This window comes from Heterostelium album (assembly GCF_000004825.1).
Source record: "Heterostelium album PN500 unplaced genomic scaffold PPL_scaffold11, whole genome shotgun sequence".
Lineage (NCBI taxonomy): Eukaryota > Evosea > Eumycetozoa > Acytosteliales > Acytosteliaceae > Heterostelium > Heterostelium album.
Window position 1 is genome coordinate 563,015 of NW_008805073.1, and position 18,207 is coordinate 581,221.

General features: G+C 37.6%; 5 protein-coding genes across 5 annotated transcripts; 2 read left to right on the forward strand and 3 right to left on the reverse strand.

Moving 5' to 3' along the window:
• Positions 1-143: 143 nt before the first annotated feature.
• psrA (phosphatase 2A regulatory subunit B56 family protein) lies at positions 144-2,202 on the reverse strand (the record flags this gene model as incomplete). Its single annotated transcript, XM_020580403.1, has 8 exons — positions 144-417; positions 474-566; positions 647-681; positions 703-1,114; positions 1,191-1,381; positions 1,456-1,856; positions 1,938-2,109; positions 2,188-2,202. The coding sequence occupies 8 exons, from the start codon at positions 2,200-2,202 to the stop codon at positions 144-146; spliced, it is 1,593 nt and encodes a 530-aa protein (XP_020428990.1).
• A 1,119-nt stretch (positions 2,203-3,321) lies between these two features.
• adprt3 (polyADP-ribosyltransferase) lies at positions 3,322-11,131 on the reverse strand (the record flags this gene model as incomplete). Its single annotated transcript, XM_020580404.1, has 4 exons — positions 3,322-9,051; positions 9,128-10,791; positions 10,914-10,995; positions 11,099-11,131. 4 exons carry the CDS (start codon positions 11,129-11,131, stop codon positions 3,322-3,324), a joined length of 7,509 nt encoding a protein of 2,502 aa, XP_020428991.1.
• A 1,607-nt stretch (positions 11,132-12,738) lies between these two features.
• Positions 12,739-14,514, forward strand: PPL_09612 (phytoene desaturase family protein; the record flags this gene model as incomplete). The annotated part of the gene is made up of 3 exons (XM_020580405.1): positions 12,739-12,835; positions 12,977-13,505; positions 13,698-14,514. 3 exons carry the CDS (start codon positions 12,739-12,741, stop codon positions 14,512-14,514), a joined length of 1,443 nt encoding a protein of 480 aa, XP_020428992.1.
• A 77-nt stretch (positions 14,515-14,591) lies between these two features.
• Positions 14,592-16,026, reverse strand: PPL_09613 (uncharacterized protein; the record flags this gene model as incomplete). Its single annotated transcript, XM_020580406.1, has 2 exons — positions 14,592-15,849; positions 16,013-16,026. The coding sequence occupies 2 exons, from the start codon at positions 16,024-16,026 to the stop codon at positions 14,592-14,594; spliced, it is 1,272 nt and encodes a 423-aa protein (XP_020428993.1).
• A 115-nt stretch (positions 16,027-16,141) lies between these two features.
• On the forward strand, positions 16,142-18,059 carry ercc1 (DNA excision repair protein 1; the record flags this gene model as incomplete). Its single annotated transcript, XM_020580407.1, has 4 exons — positions 16,142-17,238; positions 17,312-17,483; positions 17,569-17,740; positions 17,890-18,059. The coding sequence occupies 4 exons, from the start codon at positions 16,142-16,144 to the stop codon at positions 18,057-18,059; spliced, it is 1,611 nt and encodes a 536-aa protein (XP_020428994.1).
• Between the last annotated feature and the right edge of the window lie 148 nt (positions 18,060-18,207).

The following is an 18,207-nucleotide window of genomic DNA, read 5'->3' on the forward strand; positions in this document are numbered from 1 at the left end:
ATATTCAATTTTTTTTTATAATATAAAAACCAATACTTAAATTCGTTGTTATTATTATTTTAAATACATATTTGTTTTCTTTTGTTTATATATTCTTTCTCTAAAACAAAAAATACAAAAAAAAAAATAAATGTTGGTAAATCTTATTGACTGATAGCAACTGGAACTTTACTCTCTGAAGAGTCATAGAGCATTTCAGTTTCCTCGGCGTCGTGATCACCATCTCCAGAATGTACAAGTCCCTCCAAACTTCTGTGGTTGGACAAAGCTGCAATTGTCGATGGATCAACGGGCAGCAGTGATTTTCTTCTAATCATTGAAATTGGTTTCTCACCATTCTCTGGTAATGCTGAAATATTTGATGTGATTGGTCTTGGTTGTTGAGGTTTCTTTTCTTCTGTAATCTTATTTGTTTTTCTGTATAATAAATTAATTAGTATAAAATTTATTGGTTCATTTCATATTAAATTTACCTTTCTTTATATTGATCTGATATTCTATTAAATGTTTCTACATCAATATCCATAAATAATTTTAATGAACTAAATGATAAACTTCTGATGGACCTTTTATTTAAAAAGATAAAGTAAAAATTAGTTAAGCTTTTTTTCTCTAGATCTAAAATGTATTATTATATTATATTTACTTATTCCAATGATTATTTGAATTTTCATATAAAACCTGGTAAAACAATTTAAGTACATTTGGTAAACATGTCTTGGAAGATACAAGAGAAACCACATGGTCATTACTCCATAACAACAATGCTCTTTCTGCTACTTGGAAATGCTCACTATTGAAACATTTAGTGATCTGTTTGAATAATGGGATATAGATTCTCATGAACTGCTCTTCACCAATGGAATTCAAAAGGTCTTCAATTTCATACAAGAATAAAACTTCTTTCTGGCTATTTCCAACTGGCCACATTCTAAGAACCGTTTTGAATACCACATCAGAGAGTGTTGGATCCTTTTCGATGAACTGAGTGATACAGTATCCCAAATGTGAGCAATATACAGAGTATGACTTTGGTTTGTGTAGTGGTAATAAAACTTTAACTAAAAACTGTTTATGTTCATCTTTCAAAGGGACTGCAAAACCATTAATAATACTAAGATAATAACTAATTAGTTCAAATTTTCTTTAAAGAATAGATAATAATAATAATAATAAATATTAACACAAACCTTCCAAGAACTTCTAAAATCTCTGAAACACCATTATGTTGATATGACTCATAAACAAATGTACAAAATAAATCCTTGATAGCTGTTCTAATAAATCCTCTCAGTGCTATAAACTTTCCATATATTCTATGAAGTGTTGTTTTGAGATAATCTCTTTCTCTTGGATCCTCACTATCAAAAAGATCCAATAACTGATTATTTAAAATGCAATTGTTTAGTACAAATATATTAAATCATTAGCACCATTAGATATTTGATAATTTACCTGTAATACAAATTTTTGGTCAACAAATGCTTTGGCAATATGGGTATTAAATATAGGTGAATCAATAAATCTTAAAAGAATTTCATATACAATCTGAATGTGAAGCCATGCTGGTTCGAGAATCGGTTCATCCTCCTCGGGATCGTACATCACACCATATGGATTCATTCTAGGTGGTAGAGGTCTGAAAAGATTGATCGATATCATTTCAAAGAGTGCCTCATATACAGCCTCTGTATATGCATCTTTTGAACTTGAAAGATAATCGACACATTGTAAAAGAGCCTCTCTCTTTATACTCTTTGACTTGCTATCAGCTTCACTATCTGAAAAATCAAACAAAGCACAACACTGTTTTAATTTTAATAATAAGAGATTTGGTCTTTCCTCTGGTGGTACAACTATAGAATGACATTATTAATTATTATTAATATTATTTTTCTTAATTAAAAAACTATTAATAGTTTCTAAAAATAAATTACCATTAAAAGCTGGAATTTGTTGTAATTCACTGGAGGATTTTTCATGAAATCTACTGGATGCACTTCTCCTTAGATTAATGGTATTCTTAATTGGTATCTCTGATTTTGGTGTGAGGGAAATACCTTTTCCTGAAGGTGAGGTAGGAGAACCTGCAACTCCCGAAGCTGATTCCTAATTTTATATTTAACATTTCAATTGAATATTAATTTTAGTTGTTGCTCATTTTTTTCAAAGATTTCCAATATTTACTTTTGGACTTTTCATGACTATAATATTGTAAACAGTTATCGATGTTTATGCTTCACCTATCTATGCAATTTATTTTATTATCTATCTATCTATCTACAAAATATAATATGAAATATATGAATCTAAAATATTATTTAAAAAACCAGAGTTTACTGTATAAATAATTGAAAATAAAGATATTGATGACTTATTAAGTAATGTTAATTCGCTTTTTTGATATTATTTTTTCTGATGGAATTAAAATAAATTAAATTGGTTGATTTAATCTTTTACTTTTAAAAAAAAAGAGCAAGAATTTCTTTTAATAGTAGATAAACAAATGTTATGTTATGAATAACAAAAAAAAAATTTTTAAAGAGGAGAGGTGAAACAGAACAGAACAAAACAAGAGGAAGGGAAGAGAAGATTTAATAGCGACAATTAAATATATATATAAATAAATTTATTTTTTATTGACAAAAATATATAAATTCAATAGTTGAGTTATAATTGTTGTTATTGTTGTTGTTGTTTGTTGTTGTTGTGGTTGTAGCAGTATAGTTCACCCTTCTCATTTACATAAATATTTAAATAAAATAATAAAAAAAAACACAAATTTCAAATTTGAATGAGTGTATGTGTGTTGGTTTGTTGGTAGTAAGATTTATGTGTTGTACTTAAATATGTATATTTATTTAGTATAAAGAAAAGTTATTATTATTAAAACAAACTAACCAACTAGCTAGCTTGTGAATATTTAAAAAGAAAGAAAGAAAGACAGATTGATAAAGAAAACAACTTAAAGTCTAACATTTAAAAACAAAAAACAAAAAAAGATAAAGTTTTTTTAATTATAATAAATTGAAGTCATTTTTTTTAATTTTTTTTATCTCGCTTAAAAGATTCCTTTTTTGGAATATTAAATCATTTAGGAATGTGGGTTGTTTTCCCCAATAAAATAAATTTATCTTTGAAATTTTAAAAAGTTGTAGTGCAGATCGTTCATTTGAATAATGAATCTGATCAATCTGAAAATCAATCTTGCAAGAAAATAAAATAAAAAGTAAATTCAATTGGAATGTGATAAATAATAATATTTGTTTATTGTTTTGTTGTTTGTTTTTATTTTAAAAATTATATATATTATATTTAAATTTATTTAACTTGAACTAAATATCTCATTCTGACTTGAGCTACATCATATACAATGTATTCATTCATGTTCAATGATGGACGTGGAGCGTCGGGGACAGTAGAATCTACTTGGTATTGAACGGGTGTTGCCAATGGGATGGTAACACCGTTGTTGAGAACGATGCTGTTTGCAAAGTCGGGACCTCTATTTCCGATACCTTTGGTACTGTTGGAACCGGTCTGAGCGGCCTCCATGTAGGTTGCTTCGAAGAATTCTTGCATCTTACCGAGTGCGACCTCCGAGAGCAAGAGGAACTCATCGCCAGAAACATTGGAGTGACAATAGTTGATGGATTTCTCAAACATGTCGGCAAAGTAGATACCCTTGCCAAACATGTAGCCAGTGGCTGGTGCCTCTGCCGGTGCCACCTTGAGTCCCTGTGAGAGAATCGAGAGGTAGTTGGTGGTCTTACTTCCGTGCCACAAGAGGAAGTGGTTGTCGAGGTTCTTGCAACGTGCGGTGAAACGCTCGGCTTCATCCTTACGCTGCAGACGGAATATATTTACAATAGTCTTGTGGCTGGCGCCAGTGTTGACGGCGTAGCTGCGGAGTGCATCAAACTCGGGGGTGTTGTGCTCGATCTTCTCAAGTGAACAACCGACCGCTTTCAGACAGTAGTCGAATGGATGCAGCTTCTTGTTGGAGTGAGCGGCCAGCAAGATCTTTGAGACAATCTCAAGCTCATCGAGGTTCTGGAGCAACTGGATCTTTGCTCCAATCAAACGGATGTCAGAGAGCACCTCCATCTTGTAAGTGGCAAACTCGGTATGTGGAATGAGTTCGTAGAATTGGTTGGACAAGTCGACTTGTTCCTCTCCATTCTGAGTGATTGCTTTGAAGTCTTTCTCTTTCTCTTCGCTCAACTTCTTTTCGCTCTCGACGAGATCCTTGAGTTTTCCGAGGATCACGAGTGCCTTGTGGATGGTGTCGTGTGACAAACGACCGAGTGGCATGATGTCGGTGTTGATTCTCAAATTCTTGAGTTGCTTCTCAATGGCGACGACATCGCAGAACTGACGCATCACTTCTTGGAGTGGGATTGGCAGCTTCGATGCTGGATACTTGTCGTATTTGAAGGGCTTGAGAACCTCACGCTTCTTACGGTCGTAACGGTCGATCTCAATGAGATTGTACTTCTCTGGAACACGGACGAATGGGTTGGTCTCATTGAACTTGTCAAAGACGACACCGGACTTCATCTTGAAGATCTTTTGGAATTCGGCAATACCTTCTTCTTTGCTGTAGGCGGTCTTTTGATAGTTTCCGGAATGACCGATTCTACCGTAACGATTGAAGAGAATAAAGTTCTGGTTGTTCTTGTTAAAGAGCAGTTGGAGAATGTAAAAGTTGTTCTTTCCATACATTCCGGCCTTGGCGTCGACCTTGGTCATGAGAACATCGTAGATGACACCATTGTCGTCGACGTAGACTTCGCAGTTTGCTGCCATGTCTGAGAAACGATCGACCACTGCTGGCAAGAGCTTGGGTGGCTCTTCGGCATTCTTGGCTTTGATCTTGGCCAAGTACTTCTCGACGTCCTCTTCGTAGTTGACAGAGGTGTCCCAGTTGGTAATAACCGAGGTTTCACGAGTTGGAAGTGTGTTCTGTGGAATTGGCTTGGCACCGAGTGAGAGAAGTGCGGCATACATCTTTCCAGAGTCTTGGAGCGATGCGTAGTAGCTGGGAGTACGCTTGGCAATGTCTTGGACGTCGACTGGTGCGCCACTCTTGGCGAGCAAGTTGAGCAACTTGACATTCTCAAAGGAACCGTACGAGGTTGGATTGACAATGTGATGGATGACGTTCTTCTTGTCAGTGTCTTGCGCAGTGAGACTTGGTTTGCGGGCGAGTAGCAAGTCGACATACTTCTCACTGTTGATACGGACGGCGTGCATCAATGGAGTCATTCCAAGGGCGTCGGGAGTGTTGATCTTGACAATGGGGATGAGTCGTTTAATGAGAGTATCGTTCTTGGTCATGATGGCGTAGATGAGCGGAGTCACCTTGTTGTCATCTTTGTATGGGAAGAGCAACTCCAAGTTTGGTGAGTTGTTGAGGAGTAGCGTTACCTCTGGCAACAGGTGTTCAGAGGTTGGGTTGGACTCCAAAAGCGCCAAAGACAGTGGAGTGTAACCTGCCTTGTCTTGGAGATTGATATCCAGTTTGTTGTCCAAGAGGAATTGGGTGAATTGGGTGTTCTGTTTCTTGGCGGCGTAGTGAAGTGGAGTGCGACCTTCGTTGTCCTTGACATTTGGATTCAATCCGAGATTGAGAAGTTTCTGTTGGATTCTTACGGACCAGTTGGTGACGGAACTTGGATAGAGACCGATCATGTGGAAGAGATTCTGGTGGTGAGTTGTCGATTGTACTTCTTTGAGCTCACGAACCTTTGACAAGAGGGTGAGAGCGAGTTGGTACTTGTCGGCCTTGAATGCGTCGTGGAGTGCAGTAAAAGTGTCAAGTCCACTGTCCAACATGATAAAGGCGACACCCTGGTAGTTGTTCTGAACTACATGGTAGAAGAGACCGACTGTTTCGATGTTCTCCTTCTTGACGGCAGTGTAGTATTTAACTTCGTCGGCATCTTGCACCTCAGAGTGTAAGGCATGTCCACCAAACAAACTAGCAGCATGTGATCTACCACGGTGATTGAAATGTGGTTGATGTTGATGTTGGCTACTGGTTTGCTTCTCGAGTAGACTCTTTTCATATTCCTCGAGTGACTGTCCAACTGGAACCTTGATAACTTTGAGTGTATACTTGGTCAAAGAACTGGAGACATTTGCATTCTTTTGGATCAAAGTGATAGCGCAATCTGGGTGTTTGAAAAAGAGAGCGAATCCCAGTGGAGAATTGTTATCTTTGTCCAAACGATTGATTTCCGCTTTACGTTGGAGCAAGTGGAGTGCAGATACTGTGGATCCATGCTGAGCGGCGTAGAACAATGGTGTACGTCCAAAGTTGTCGGCAACATCCACCTTAATGGTTGGGTGAGAGCAGAGTGACGAGACTGTCTGGATTGGATCGTAGGTAGCACCGTTACTCATGTTTCCAGTACCCATCTTTATGAAGCAGTAGTGGAGTGGAGTACGTCCGAGATTGTCAATGGCATTCAATGGTGCACCACTACGGATGAGAAGATCTTCGATTTCAAACGAGGTGTTGGCGTCGGATGTCGAAAAGTTGATGCAGTAGTGAAGTGCGTTTCTGTTCTTGTTGTCACAGATGGTGGCATCGGCCTTGTTCTTGAGGAGCAGAGAGATTGGATTCTCTTCACCCTCCATAGCGGCGTCACCAATGGAGTGCTTGTTCTTGCATGCCATGATGAGAGCGGTTGCACCGTTGGAATCTTTGAGGTTGACGTTGGCACCCTTCTGGATGAGACGCTTCAACAATGGGAAGTGCATGGAGTTGCATGCCAAGTGGAGTGGTGACTGCTTGTGTTTGTTGACCAGCGACAAGTTGGCACCGCTGTCAACGAGGAGAATTGCGCAGTCAAATTTCAGACCCTCGATGGCCAGTACGAGTGGAGTCATATGACGCGAGTCGAGTGAATCCAATACTGTTGGCTTGGTGTCGAGCACCGCTTGGATAATGGCAGTGGAACCGGTCAAGACAGCATAGTGGACAACGGAACGTAGCGTTTCCTTGGCAGAGGTCTTCTTGTTTTGGTTGGCATTAAAGTTGAATCCACTGTCGTCATCCTCATCGGAATCCATATCGTCATCAGAGTTAAATGCTTCTTCATCTTCATCATTTTCCTCATCTTCATCCTGATGTTCATTATCTTCGTCCTCATCGTCAGAATCGTGTTCAGCTGACTTGTTATTCTCAGCTGATGGACCGTCGATTTGCATCTTATCGCCACTTGCCTCTGGTGCTTTGGGAATGTGGTTGATAATCGAAGTGTTTGGCTTGGCTTTCTTCAAGAAGTTCTGGAGGAATTCGACAAAGATGGTGTCGAGCTGCTCGGCTGTGCATGCTCTCTCACCGTTCTCCTTCATCATGTTACGGTTTGGCTTGCTGTTGGTGTAGGTATCGAGCAATGTGAGGAGTGGAGTCATTCCATCCTTGTTGAGCTGGTCGACAATGGTTCCAATTTGTGGCGCGGCCAAAATGAGATTGGTGAGATCAGCGAAAATACACCAGAAATTCTTGTAGAATCGTGGGATGTGGTGGAGAATGGTCGATTTGTCTTCGTAGACTCCAGAGATAGATGCTCCACGCTTTAACAGGAATTGGATGGCAGAGACATTCTCATTTTCGACGGCGAGCATCAGTGGAGTGCGACCCTTCTTGTCGGTGAGGTCGAGGTTGGCACCCTTGGAGATGAGAATATCTCCGACCAGGCTGATGGACTGAGTACGCTCCTCGATGGACTTGATAAACGATTCGTAGTTCTTTGTTTGGAAGGCGACACGCTTGGCCAGATAGTGGATCGATGACATGCCGTCCTTATCTTGGTGGTTGACTGACGAACCGCAGTTGTCAACGAGATAACGCACATTATTTACAATGGATTCGTTGATGTCTACGTTGAGCGATTGGAGGAGGATGTCACGTCCGTCCTCGTCGACGACATTGGCATCGGCTTTGTGCTCCATGAGATATTCAGTGATACGGAAGTGACCTTTCATGAGCGAGACAGAGAGTGGTGTCACTTTCCAGTCGTTGAGATCGTCCAACGGGAGCTTGAATTCCTCAATGAGATACTTGGTGATTTCAAACCAACCGTAAGCGCAAGAGTAGTGCAGTGAGTTGTTCTTGGTAGAGTCGACAACCTTGAGCATTGCATTCATGTGGAGCAGATAAGAGACAATGGTGAGATGTCCATTCTTGACGGCGAGCATCAACGGTGTCTTCTTGTATTTGTCCTTCTTTTCGATGTTGGCCTTGCCCTCCTCAACGAGAATCTTGACAGCATCGAGATGTCCTTGCATACAAGCCTTCATTAGCGGTGTATACTTGGTGATCTTCTCGGCCATTTCAACGTCGGCACCATCATTCAACAGAGTACGGATCGAACCAAGCTGGTTGTGCTCGACGGCAACAAGTAAAGCGCTCTGCTTCTTCTTGTTGAAGGTATTGACGATCTCGTTGTCTTTGGACTTGGCAGCCTTGATCAATGCCTTGATATTCTGTACACGACCATACTGTGCGGCGATCATCAAAGGCGACATTCCAGTGGCGGTAAAGTCGTTGAGCTCGACACCCTTGGCGATCAAGAGGTTCAAGCAGTTTGGTGTAGATGCAGCGGCGGCATAGTGAATTGGACGGAATTGGTTCTGATCAGGTCTGCTTGGCTCCGAACAAGACTCGAGTAGTTGCTTGAGATACTTCTCCTTCGGGTTGGCAGCAGCGCAATGCAGTGGAGTGATATAGGCATTGCCAATTGGCTTCTTGGTGACTGATGGCGACTTGAAACTGGCAGAGAAATCTGCACCGCTGGTTCTCAACGACTCGAAATGCAAGTTGTTGAATCCGAAACCGGATCGCTTGACGAGTGTCTGAATCAGTTTCTCGGCAATCTCAATATTGGCAGCACGAACTGCCAGATGGATTCTATTGTTGACCATATCCTCCAAATTTGGAATCAACTTGATCAACTCTTCCAAGGTGGAGTATTGCAAATTAGTCAAACCAAGTGCATAAGATGCAATATCTTCCAACAGACTATCATTCAAATCATACTAAAAAATAACCAATTGGTGTTAGTAAATAAAAATAAGAATTCTCCTAGTACTATGTAATAATAATAATACATACCTCAGCTTCATAACTTTCACGATCATGAAGGAATGATTCCTTTCCTTCACGGTTACCTCTTGATGAGTTGACTTGACGGATGTGATGTCCGTAGGTGTAACGGTCGTAGGAACCGACAGACTCTGACTCGAAGCTTGGCATGTTTGGACGCTTCTTCTTGTCGTTCTTGGAGTCACTGAAAATGATTTGGATTGCTTTGACGTTGTTTTTGGCGATGGCATAGTGAAGTGCGGTCAAAGGAATATCGGTGGATCGGTTTACAAAGAGTGAGCGGTAGTCACTGCGCTTGACAAGCTCCTCAAGGAGAATCATATTGTCGGTCTCGACTGCACGGATAGCTTCACGGGCAGTGCACATAGAACAGCAGACGACGATGGTGTTGCTGGTCGACTCGAAAGTTGGATCGGTAGTTACCACTTGGATGGTGGGATTGGGTTTTCCTTTCTTGGTACGATCTCTGATCTCTGCCTTGGTTGGCTGCTTCTTCTTGTCGTCGGCTGCGGCTGCTGGCTTGGATTCGCCAGTCTTTGCTTTGGTTTTCTTCTTGGTTGGCTTCTCGTCACTAGAGGATTCGTTCGATGACTCGGATTCCTTCTTTCTCTTCTTGACGGTCTCCTTCTTCTTGGTGGCAGTTGTCTTCTTTGGAGTGGCTTTCTTCTTGCTACTCTTCTTCTCTGACTCTGACTCGGACGAAGATGAATCGGATGATGAGTCTGAAGATTCCTCCTTCTGTTTCTTTGACTTGCCGGTTGTCTTCTTTGTCACCTTCTTCTTTCCATTGGCAGCGCTGCTCTTCTTCTTCTTTGATGACTTTTCATCCTCTGACGACGAAGAATCAGAGTCGGAAGATTCCGATTCCGAGGAAGAGGAATCATCCTTCTTTTTCTTGGATGATGATTTCTTCTTTGAAGATTTTTCTTTTTCCTTCTCCTTTTCTTTTTCTTTCTTTGATTTACTACTTGATTTCTCCTTTTCCTTCTCTTTCTCTTTCTCTTTTTCCTTCTCTTTCTTGGTGGTTTTCTTCTTGTCATCAGATGTTTCTTTTCCATTCGATTTCTTTTCCTCCTTTTCTTTATCTTTCTTTGTAGTCTTCTTCTTGCTCTCTTTCTCCTTTTCTTTTTCCTTCTCCTTCTCCTTCTCTTTTTCTTTTTCTTTCTCTTTCTCTTTGGTTTCCTTTGCTTTCTTTTCTTTGGCTGTCTCTTTCTTGGGAGTGGAAGTTGTGCTGCTGGTGGTAGTTGTTGTCTCTTTCTTTTTCTTTGGAGATGCAGGTGGTTTCTTCTTTGGAGACTTTGGTTCCTTTGGAACAACAGTTTTCTTTGGTTGCTCCTCTTCCTCTGACTCCTCCTCTTCCTCTGACTCTTCAGCAGCTTCTTTCTCTGCACCAGTCTCGGCACCCTCTTCTTCCTCGTCGTCAGACTCGTCAGATTCTCTGTCCTCCTCGGCGACAAGCTTGGCTCTGTTCAGCTCGGCTTTCGAGATCTTATATACCTTTTTGTCCTCGTCAGTGACATCCTTGTCACGCAGCGTCAGCTTTGTAGATATCAAAATCGAGTCGATCGGAATCTTACAGGACTGTGCAGTCGATGCCAAACTGTACTCCAACTCATTGCCTTCGATTTGATTTAACCATCTTACATATATTTCTGTATTCCTATAGGAAGCATCTGTTTGTTTTTTTAAAAATAATAATGTTAGTTTTTTTTTTTTTTTTTGGAAATTTTAATATTTTTTTTTTGTGGAAAACCAAAAATTTCTGGTTAACCAACAACAATAATAGAGAACTTACCTTCCAAGGCCAAAGCTAACCAAAATAACTCTTTATCGGTATCTGGTCTGACCACCAAAAAGGAACCTTTAATATATCTTGTCTATAGTTATGTTTTTAAAAACAAAAATATTAATATTAGAAAAATATATATATATATATATATTTTAAAATCAAAAGATTATCATTTTTTTTATTATAATTACCTTTTCAAGTGTAGATGTACTTCTTCTCAACATGGTTGATTGTATTTAATATAAAAATTAATATTGTAACAAAAAAAAAATAGAAAAATAAAAAAAAGTGAAATTTGAAAAAAAATTGTGTTTTTTGATGTTTTCAAAATTGATTTTTTTTGTTTTTCTTAAAGATTTACAATGAAGCTAAAAAATTAATGTGAGGTGTAAAAAAAAAAAAAGAATATACAAAAAAAATAGTTTTATTATTATGACTAGATGTTCTCTATTATGAATGTTTGTATTTGATGATCTAGAAATTACTATAGTTTGCTATATTATAATATCTATTTACTATAGCAAAAACAACGACAACACTACTCTATAGAGTGGAATGGATAATAATAACTGTAATAAAAAAACAACACAATGATAATAATCAAAATGAAGATCGTTGAAACTTCACAACAGCTAAAAAACCAAAAAATTTGAAAAAACAAATTGTCAAAAAATTAATAATTTATTAATTTTATTCAATTTTTGTTGTTTTTTGAATTTTTCTTATGTGGTGATAGAGGAAATGAGCAATATAAATGTTTAACGGCATTTTTTTAGATTTTTCAAAATTTTGAAATAATGGAGGGATGAACAACCTTTATTATTATGATAAAAATTAAAAATAAAAATAGTAAAAAATACTTGATTCTTGTAAAATGCAGGTGTTTTTTTTTTTGTTTTTTATATTTTTTTATTAAAGTGATCATCAAAATCATTCATCACAACCTCCTAAAAATGTTTAAAAACAGTCAAATTAAAGGTTTTTGACCTCAACAAAGCCCAAAGTGTCAGAGTCCTTTTTTTTGAAGTCTTAATTGATTTTTTGATTGTATTTTGACGTGTCATTTATATTTTTGGACATAATGTTGATAGTCGACTAAACATGGTAATAAGTGGAATATGTTTGATATGTGCATGTATTTATTTTATTGTATTTGTAAACTTTGTTTATTTTGGTCGAATCCAAAGATACAGAGAATAGATTAGATGATAAACCAAATAAAATCAATAATCTAAAGATTTACTTATTTGTTATTAATACATTGTTTTGTTGCCTCGACTGGGGACAACCATCTTTCAAAATTGAAAAATTAAAAAAAAAAAAAAAAAAAACAAAAAAAGATATTAGATTTATTGTGTGAAAAAGATATTTGAGATTTTTATTTACAATAAAAATTTTATTCTCTTTTTTTGCTGTTTGGGATTTTATTGTGGTCCATTGACAATCCATCCTATGATATTGAATTGATATCATAATTAACCTTAACAACAATAAGCAAAATTGAGATATTAAAATTGAAGCAACTACTTTTTTTTGTTTGTTTTTTTGATATTTTATTTTATTCTTATTTAATTTAATTTTAAAATTCAATTGTTCACAGCGTTTTCTACACTATTTAATTTAAAAGGTTTCATTTTACAATTTTTTATCATCAATCGTCGACTACACTCGTCTAAATTTCACCACCTTTCTTTCTAAACACACCATCTTAAAGAAAAGACATCATTCATTTTTTTTATTTTTTTTAAGACTCAATATTTATTTATTCATTTCAATATTGTTCAAACAGAATATAATATAATATAGTTAGTTATTTAGATTAAGAGAGAAAATGACTACTTCTTCTACTACTGCTACTACTATTACCAAAGAATATATGAGAGGTCAACCAATGGTTGAACATTTCGATGTTTTAGTTGTTGGTGCAGGTATGTTATGTTATGTCAATTTTTAAATTGCAAGAAAAAAAACTGCAGTTTGCAAAAAAAAAACAAAACTCTTGCAAATTCATGAGAATTCTAATTTGTTTTTGTCACCCTTAAAATGGAAATGAATTATTATTATTATAGGTCATAATGGATTGGTAAATTCAACATTTTTATCTAGAGCGGGATTGAAAGTTTTACAAGTGGAGGACAAAGACCTTATTGGTGGATGCACAAAGACAGAGCATCCATTCAAGAAGGTTCCAGGTATGGGTGCTTCGACCGGTGCCTACCTGCTCGGTTTGATGCCACCCGAACTCGTAAAGAAGCTCGGCATCGAAATCACTCCGATGCGTCGTGATCCACATTACTTTATGCCAACGACAGACGGTCGTTACCTGTTGTTCGGTTCCGACAAGGTCGAGATGAAGCGTCAGTTCCTCCAGTTCTTCAGTGAGCAAGACTGGGATGCCAACGAGCGCATGAATGCCGAGCTCGATTTGATGCGTGAGGACGTCGCACCAGCCTGGCTACAGGAGCCACTCTCTGTCGAGGAGACAGCCGAGCGCTTCGTAAGACCTGCGCTGAGAACAGCGTTTGTCAATCTCTGTCGTGGAACTGCACGTCAATACGTTGAGCGTTTCGGTTTCAAGTCGGAGCTGCTCGTCGGAATGTATGTGACTACCGATGGTTGCTCGGGATTGTCGTCGGTTCGTGAAGGAACCGGAATGAACTTCCTAGTTCATAACATGTGTCGTTTGCCTGGATCGGATGGCACCTGGATGATTATCAAGGGTGGAATGGGTTCGGTGTCGAACGCCATTGCCGACGTGTCAAAGCGCGCCGGAACACGAATTGACACCAGCCGTGGAGTGTCGCGTCTTATCATCCAGAATGAGCGCGTCTACGGTGCCGAGCTCAAAGACGGAACCAAAGTGTTCGCACCGATTGTCGTTATCAATGCCGATCCATTCCGTATGCTCGACCTCATCGGCAAGCAAAACTTGTCGCGCGACTACCTCACTCGTATCGATCGTTACCGTCGCGACGGTATGACCATGAAAGTCAACCTCTGTCTCAAAGCACTACCGAAATTCACATGTCTACCAGAGAATCGTGGACAATACGGAACTACCACTCACATCTTACCGCCAGGTGACAACGTCGTCGAGAAGATCGAGAAGTCCTACGCTCAGGCGTGTGCCGGTATCTTGCCAGAGTTCCCAACGATCGAGTGGTACACTCACACCCCGATCGATCCAAGTATCCAAGATCGTGAAGGTCACCACAATGCAGCATTGTTTGTACAGTGGGTGCCCTACGAGATTAAGGGATCGTCGTGGGAAGCCGAGGAAGAGCGTTACGTCAAGCATTTGCTCTCCCTCGTCGACATCTATGCACCGGGTACCAGTGAGTTGGTAGTCGACACCTTTGCTTTGCCACCACCCAAGTTAGAGAGACACTTTGGTATTACACGTGGTCACATTCACCATGTCGACAACGGTATTCCATTCGATGAGCGTCTACCATACAACACACCAATTCGTGGATTGTACTCGTGTAGTGCAGGTACACATCCAGCTGGTTCCGTCATTGGTTGTGCAGGTCACAATTCCGCCATGAAAATACTCAAAGACTTGAAAGATAATATCATCACAACTGAGAAACCATCAAAACTTTAAACAAAACAAAACAAAACAAATAAAACAAAAGATATATATATATATGTGTAATTACTTTATACAATATTGTTTATTAACTATTTTTCATTTATTAATTGATCTTTAGATTGTTGTTGTTGTTGTTGTTGAAGTATTTCAAGTGTGTTTGGTGTTGTTATGATGATTTGGTCGAGTGAAGTTGGAGGAGAAGGTATTTTATCGAGTGTGAAGTTACCGAATTTGCCTTCACGGAATAGGTTTATCAGGTAGCGTGATGCTTGTTCAGTGTCGTTGGTTTTGTTTGAGTTTAGTCGATCGTTGTTCAGTTTTATCTGTTGGAATTGCTGTTGATTCGTCAGGTACATTCCTTTCAGTTGACAGATATGCTCGAGTAGCCGATTGATATCGTCGGTCGGTGCATCCAACTTCAACACGGTGACATAGGTGGTGATTCGCATTTGATTCATCTTGAACAACAGGTAGTCGGCGACTACGGTGTGGTCGACGATCTTCTCACTGATGGCGCCGACCAGCGACAGAGTCAGAGCTCTCTCGACGTCCTCGAGAACACCCGGAATCATAATACCGGGGGTGTCCACCAGGAAAGCAGGAGGATCATCGGATACACGGAATCCCGTGATATTTCTAGTGACACCCGGGAGTGCACCAGTCTTTGCCGACTTTGTCATCCTACAGGCATTCCTGATCGAATTGATCAGCGAACTCTTTCCAACGTTTGGCACGCCAATCACCAACATATTGATTTCCTTTTTCATTTGTTTTCTATCTATTATCGTTGTATCAATTATCTTATTGTTATTATTATTATTTTCTTGTTGTTGTTGTTGTTGCTGTAGTTTGTCTTGTTGTTGCCTGTGTAATTCAACTGCATTTTTTATTACTTGATAGGGATGACGTGGATGAGATTGATGTGTTGTGGCGGCAGAGTTTGTTTTCGATGCGGATTGAGTGAATGCAATGTGTTTGTTATAAGCACGATCTTCAGTTAGTCGATTGTATTGATCGTAGTACAATTTGATCTTTGATTGCAGATTGTGATTTGACATGTCGGCTTTGTTAAAGACAACGATGTGTGTCTTTTTCGCACCGTCTTTGAAGGTCTGCCTCAGTATATCCTGTAGCAGTGGATTCTCAGTGGAGAGAGGTGCTCTCGAGTCTCGTATCTCGAGAACAACATCGACATTCTTGATATTCTCTTTCAGTTGTTTGGTCGCTTTGATCATATGACCTGGGAACCAATTGATCTTTCCACCATAAGTAAAACTACTTCTAAAAGATTGATTCGTCGTGCCAACAGCAGCAGTGGCAGCAGTGGCAGCAGCACTACCACCACCACTACTTAAAAAAAAATGATTACAACGATACATTTACAAAATTATAATCACCAAAGTTGAATTTCTGAAGTGAATGAAATGAAAAGAATAATACTGTAGATGCTTCCTAACAACTGTCTGTTTTACTTCCTGTTTTGAAGCGACAATACTTAGAAAAAAAAAACAAAAAAAGTAACATCTTTAAATTTTAAATTTTATCAATTTTCTTGATCTTTGTTTTTAAAACACTTATCTAATCTATGATATCATAGATAATCTTAAAATAGAAAGAGTCAAGCAAACTTGATATAGGAATGAGTAGTAGTCAAAGTAGTGATTCTTCTCAGAAGAAAAAGAAAGATCTATTCTTTATTCCTGATTCAGATGAAGAGTTAGATGATGTTGTAGATGAAGAGCCAAAGTCACAGTCTGACTTTGCAATTATCAAGCCTGCTTCAATCAAAGAGATATTGGCTGCTGAGGAAAGAGATAGAAAATTGAATCCAACCAACTATATTTCAACCGAAACAACAGCAACAACAACAACAGCATCAACAGTTTCATCTTCATCTTCATCTTCATCATTATCATTAGATAAAAGTGTTAATTCTTCATTTAGATCATCTATTTTACAAAAGAGAGATGATGTCATTAACAATCGCATTAGTAGTAATAGAAATAATGATGATATCATTAATGATGACAATAATAATGAAAGTAACAATATATATAATACAAACCTTGATGATTTTTCATCTTTTTCAACGATAACTTTAATACCTAAAAATAAGGTGACAGACACAACAACAACAACAACAACAACTACAACATCAACTTCTTCAACTATATTACAACCTAATAATATACCAAAACCTCTACCTAAACTACTTAAACTATTACCTCTTAAACCACTACCACTTAATAGACCTGTAAATAATAATAATAATAATAATAATAATAATAATAATAATAACACTAATAGTTTATCGACATCTCCAACTTCAATTTCACCTTTAACATTACCTTTACCTAATAATAATTCAAGTAATAGTACTAGTAATAATACAGTAGTTCAAACAAATTATTTAAATATATACAAGACATTGGTTGCTAATGAAAAGTTAAAGGGTAATCCAATCTTTAGATTCTTCCTACAGTCAACTACCTTTGAATTTCAAGGCGGTATCAAACCAGATTTCGTAATGAGTTCGACTAGTTGTTGTTTGTACACCACTCTTAAAGACTATCGTCTGAAACCGACCGAACTAATCGATCGTTCAAAACAACTACCGAGTCGATTCGAACTACGTGTACTCGTAGTCGTTGTAAACATTGACGATTGTATATCACTACTAGAGGAACTATCATTCGTTTGTACTCAAATAAATTTAGTGTTAATAGTTGCATGGAAGTATGTATACATTAACAATAGCTAAAAAGAAATCATTAGTTAGTTAACTAACAGTTATTATTATTATTATTAGTGTTCCAGAGGCAGCAAGATATATCGAGGGATTCAAGATATTGGATACAGTTTCACCCGATATCATAAAGACAAAACAATCAAACCTCGACAAGACATTGGTTCAAGACGCACTTACAACCATTAAGGGTATAAACAAAACCGATGCTACAACATTAATCTCTACTTTTGGTGTATGTTAAAAGTTCATTAAAACAATTAAAAAAAAAAAATAATATTTTAACTAAAATTTTTTAAATAACAACAATGAAACTACAGACAGTAAAGAGAATATTTGATGGATCTAAAGAAAGTTTTGGATTATGTCCTGGTATGGGACAGAAAAAAGTGAATAGTCTTTACAATGTATTACATCAGCCGTTTAAGGCAACCAAAAAATCAACCACAACAACAACACCATCATCAATGACAACCACAACAAATACCAATGGTAAAAATAAAAAAAATAATAAAAATAATAATAATAATAATGAAGAGGATGAAATTTCAACCAAAAAAACAACAAAAAAACCGCTGTTTCAACCAAAACAACACCAACGAAATTCACAAAAAATGCAATATCCGACGATGATTTTCAAGATGATGAAAATACCCCCGACACCTTATTGGAGCTTGCAATTTTCGAGGACAAAACAGACAGTCACAATGAGAATTCGAGATTTCAGCAAGAATATAGTGTTACCAACGATTCTGATAACGATGTTGACGGCAACGATACTTTAGTGCTACCATTGCCCGAACGAGATTAGATTAGCAAATAATAAAATATAAAATACTTTTGTAAATCTACCTTTATTTATTTAAGAGAAGAATTTTTTCATTTTTTTTTCATTATTAACAGTTATAGAGTTTTTTATCTATTTTAATACTATTTATTTGTATTTATTTTTTTTAAAA